Raw genomic sequence first — 4568 nt, forward strand, 5'->3', positions numbered from 1 at the left:
TCCTAGTGAGCCATGGGGGTTTATGTGCCCTCCTGCTCCCTTTGACCCTTGTTGGGATTACCTCCCTTTGGGCATGGAGGATCGTCTGTGCCAGGTATGTGCCAGCCTGGTGAGGAGGAGAAATTCTGGTTGGAGCCTGTGGTATTTTCCTTGCCAGTGTAGGGGAAAAGGAGAATGCATAGTTCCCTAGGGGGATTATGTTATCACCACAACTGAGCTCCCAGTCAGCACAAAGTTGCTTGTACTTCCAGCCAAAACTAGAGCATAACCAGCCAACATCACAGCACTGCTTCAACCCTGCAACTGTGGGTTTACTGGCATTGCTTGAATCCATCCCATCCTCTGAGGGGTGATAAAAGAGGCATGTCATGAATTACTGCAGAGTTAACTTAAACACTGCCTCTGCAGATAAACAAAGGCAGCTTGGTGGGAAATACTCCTCAGTCAGTCTAGCCTCCTTTCAATATTGGTATGTTGTGTCCTAAAATAATGCCAGCGCTAGAAAACAGATGCTGCCAGACTGGTGGCCACATGGGAGGGAGACAGAGGAAGCATGCTGCTCTGCTGTGGCCCCCATCTGTTCTGCTTCCCTATTCACAGTCATGCATTATCTGCAGCACTTCTCATGTCTCTACACCACATTTGACCATTTTGTTATGTATGCTTGTGCTCATTTAATGTACTTCATGAGGTACTTTGAGCAGCAGGCACTGCAGCAGGTGTTGCAGAGTCTGAGGCTCTGTGCCACCATCACAGGTTGAACCAATGGTGTGGCCCCACTTTTTCATTAGTTCCTTGGAATGGCAGACTCCGGTATGTAGGAAGTTGAGGTGAAGCAGAAGGAGCCAAAGCAATGACTTTGGACATAGAGGACACATCTACATGAGACGTTTACTGTCACTTTGCCTAATTAGCTCCGCAGTAAGCGTCTCAGCATCTACATGTGCAGTGCTATCAGGACAGTGCCAGCTAGTTAACTCCACTGTAGGTTAGTACTTGTAAATACACATACTATCCTATGGTGGAGTTTTTTACTCCACAGCAATGCACGTGTAGATGCTGATGGGGCTGGCTGGGGCATGAGGGGGCTTTAGTGTGAAGGTTGCCCCAAGCCAGCCGGGGCTGCTCTGACCTGATTCAATGTGCTGCAGTCCCAGGCGCGTGTTCAAACGTGGCATCTGGACCAATAAACCCCAGTATGAACTGAACCAGAGTTTATTGTTGTGCATTACTTGCATGTGTAGATGTGCCCACAGAGAACTTTCTGGATGCTCCCTGCTTTGTTCCAGCTGGATATCTGCTCTCTCCCCTTCCTCCACTTAATTTTTTGTTGCGTCACATCCAGGCCTCCACCTTCTCCCCTCATCCCTTCCTTTTCACTTTTTCTTTCCCAAAACAGAACAAATACAAAATTTGCTGCTATTACATTGTTCATTCTGCTTATGCAGCAGACTTCCTCCCCCTACCCTGGGTCTGTCCTGTCTAGGAAGGCTGTACATGCTGACGAGGGAAATAAATGTCTGTGTTTGTACAGCACCAAGCCCAATGGAGGCTCATTCTTGGCTGCTGATTCTGAGCACCACCACATTGGAAATGCTGTATAATCTTGGTCTTCTCTTTAGGACCGCAGATGTAAATGTCATTTACAAATGGGGACTTTGCAGCACCAGGCTGGGACATTTGCTTAGTGCTGATTCAGAAAAAGGGTAACACCTACCGAATGACATGACAACATGACTTTCTAGAAACACCTACTCTTTCCCATCCATCCACATATCGACCAAATCTAATCTATTTGGTTACGGCAGCAGACAAGAGCACAACCTAAAAATGACTGAAGGCTCAAAGGTCATGCTATTTTGAGAGTTCTTGATTATATGGTTACAGTTTCTGTCTTGTTTGACCCATTACCTGTCACCATATTGCAAGAAGCAGGAGCCACTATTAAGAAAAGATAAAAAGAAGTGCAAGCCTTACCATGTCTTTAAATGCCCCAAGTATGGCTGCCGTGATTATCCCAAGAAACAATCCAATGATATTCAGGACTGTAGAGGACCACAGAAGTCGGTATAAATGAATCACATCCTGACAGCTGTTCACTCCAAGGAATTCATAGTAGCTGGGTGACTGCTCTGAACTGAAAGAGGATAGAAATGAAATCATTGTTATGCCAGGGGTTTCATACATGGTGTAGAGCAGTGGTTCTCAGCCTTTTTCCTACTGGGACCCATTTGCAAAGATTCATGCCCTGTCCCAACCCACACCCCCCTTGGCCCTGCCGGTGCCTTAACCCCAGTCCCCTCTCCCCGCCGCCCCAAGCCATGCTGGTGTCCTTTACTCCTGACCCACAGACCCCTGCCCTGCAAGAGGGGCCCCCAGCTGCACCCATCCCATTCAGCTGGAGTGCAGTGGCTCTGGCTCATGTTGGCAGCAGCAGAGTGAATCTGGCCCTGGCATAGGCTGAAGAGAGGAGGAGGAGAGGCCTGTGGCATGCCTCCTGCCCTGGGCTTGGGTGCTGCGTTAGGCAGCCTGGCCATGGCCCCTCCTGCCCACCAAGGAGTGTCTCCTGGATGCCCCACCCCTGCAAGCATAAGCACTGGCCCCAGTGCTGCCAACCCAGCCATGCAGGTCTCCCCTGCCCCCTTCCCCCACTGGAAGCGGCAGCCATCTTCCCACTGCCTCTGCCCTGCCACAGTTCATGACCCTTTTGAAATATCACAACCCACAGGTTGAGAAATGCTAGTAGAGAGCATCTAACTAGCTGGAACTCCAGTGGGTAATTTGTCTTGGGCAACTGACTCAAGTGTAAAATGTACAGCCTTGTCTGTACTACTAAGAAATGATTAATGAACGTTACTAGCATTGCTCAAGCTGAATGCGAGAAGTTCTAGCATAGACTGGAATCTACAGCCCAAACTGTTTTTTTTAATGACTGAGGCAAACTTTTAATAAATATGGGTCTGGTCCCTGGGTCATCCCACCTATGCCAGCTCTATATTAGATGACTAGTGTTTGGCAGCAGTGGGATTGTTTAGTAAGATTCTCTAGCATAACTATGGTTTTAATAGAAAATGCTACACTTTTTTTCTGAAATCAGGCTTAGGGCATGTCTACACTGCTCTGACAGCCTGCCTTAGCTGCCTCCTCCCCCTGCAATCATGATCCACCCTATCCACTCTAATACTGCAGGGCTGCTCCCAAGCAAGGCACAGGCCAAGATCTTCATGGGTCCATTTTCATGTTTGGAATGTATGAGCAAGAGGTGATGGCAAGGACAGACTGGGACTGATGTGCTTCAGCACACCACCACCATGGCTTGAATATGCCCTTAGGACTGTGAGTTTGTGTGCAACTACCAGTTCAAACCTGCTTAGCAGCGTTCCCCCTTTATCTCCCCCTTCATCTCACCAGTTAATTAAAGACTTCTCTTTGGAGTCTCATCTTTTGTGGGGCACAGGCTGCCTAAGAAATGAGAGGCAAGGAACATTTCCCCAACAATATCCCCCACTTGCTTATGGTGCCTTATGGTGTCTAAGTGACAAAGGCAACACGAGAGCTAACGGATACCATAAGGATGGTCCTTTCAACTGTGGATTGTGCCTTCTAGAAGTACTATCTTGCTGGGATCCTATAATCCCTGCTCACTTCCTGCCCCTGGGGCAGGGGGCTGAACTCGATCTTCCGAGGTCCCTTTCAGCCCTACTGTCTATGAAATATATAAAATACTCTTCTACATGTATTCAAAATGACTACAATTACCATTCACAGCCATAGGCTTTGTTTTGTGCTGAGATCTCTTTGCTGTAGAGGCTATGTAATATGTGGGTATTTGGAGAAAAGAAAGGCAGTGTCTTGAAGCTTTTCCATTGGAAAGCATGGTGAAACGGTCCCAGGGTTTGTACTTGTCTTAACTTCTTCCCTACTACATCTGCTCCTACACTCACAATCTGAGTTGAAGAGACTTTGTGCCAGCTCTACTAAAGCCCTAATGCATGACATTTGCACTTCTACATCGTCATTTTGCTGAGGAGCAGAGCACAGCAACCCCTGAAATTTCCTGCTTTCTAATCAGGCTTATGGGATGCAGATGGAAAATTGAGTGGCAAAACTATGGAGAAGAAAGGGGATGGCATGGAGACTCCTCTCTGACAATGGCCATCACCAGGTGTTAATGACTAAAAGAGGAAATTTTCTCTTGACTGCTCTCTCTTACTAGCTTATGCCTTGAAGCAATGGGATCTCAATCCCTAGCATTTTTTTTCACCCTAAATAACTTCATAGATTTCATAGACATTAGGGCTGGAAGGGACCTTGGAAAATCACAGAGTCCAGTCTCCTGCCCAAAGGGCAGGAAGTCAGCTGGGGTCATAGGATCCCAGCGAGGTAAGCATCCAATTTGCTCTTGAAGGTGTTCAATGTAGGTGCTTGAACCACCTCCGCTGGCAGGCTGTTCCAGACCTTGGAGGCTCAGACAGTAAAGAAATTCTTCCTTATGTCCAGCCTGAAATGGTCTTGCAGTAGTTTATAACCATGCGACCTCGTCATCCCTTGGGGCGCTCTGGTGAACA

At 47.7% G+C, this 4568-nt stretch overlaps 1 protein-coding gene across 1 annotated transcript in view; it reads right to left on the reverse strand.

Moving 5' to 3' along the window:
- TMEM255B (transmembrane protein 255B) overlaps window positions 1-4568 on the reverse strand; it is a 131399-nt gene that overhangs the window by 16720 nt on the left and 110111 nt on the right. Inside the window, exon 6 of the mRNA XM_019528484.1 lies at window positions 1978-2137. Within this exon, the coding sequence (XP_019384029.1) occupies window positions 1978-2137 (160 nt within the window). The remainder of the gene's footprint in view (window positions 1-1977; window positions 2138-4568) is intronic.

Source organism: Crocodylus porosus, unplaced genomic scaffold (assembly GCF_001723895.1).
Source record: "Crocodylus porosus isolate Cpor-Errol unplaced genomic scaffold, CroPor_comp1, whole genome shotgun sequence".
Taxonomy (NCBI): domain Eukaryota; kingdom Metazoa; phylum Chordata; order Crocodylia; family Crocodylidae; genus Crocodylus; species Crocodylus porosus.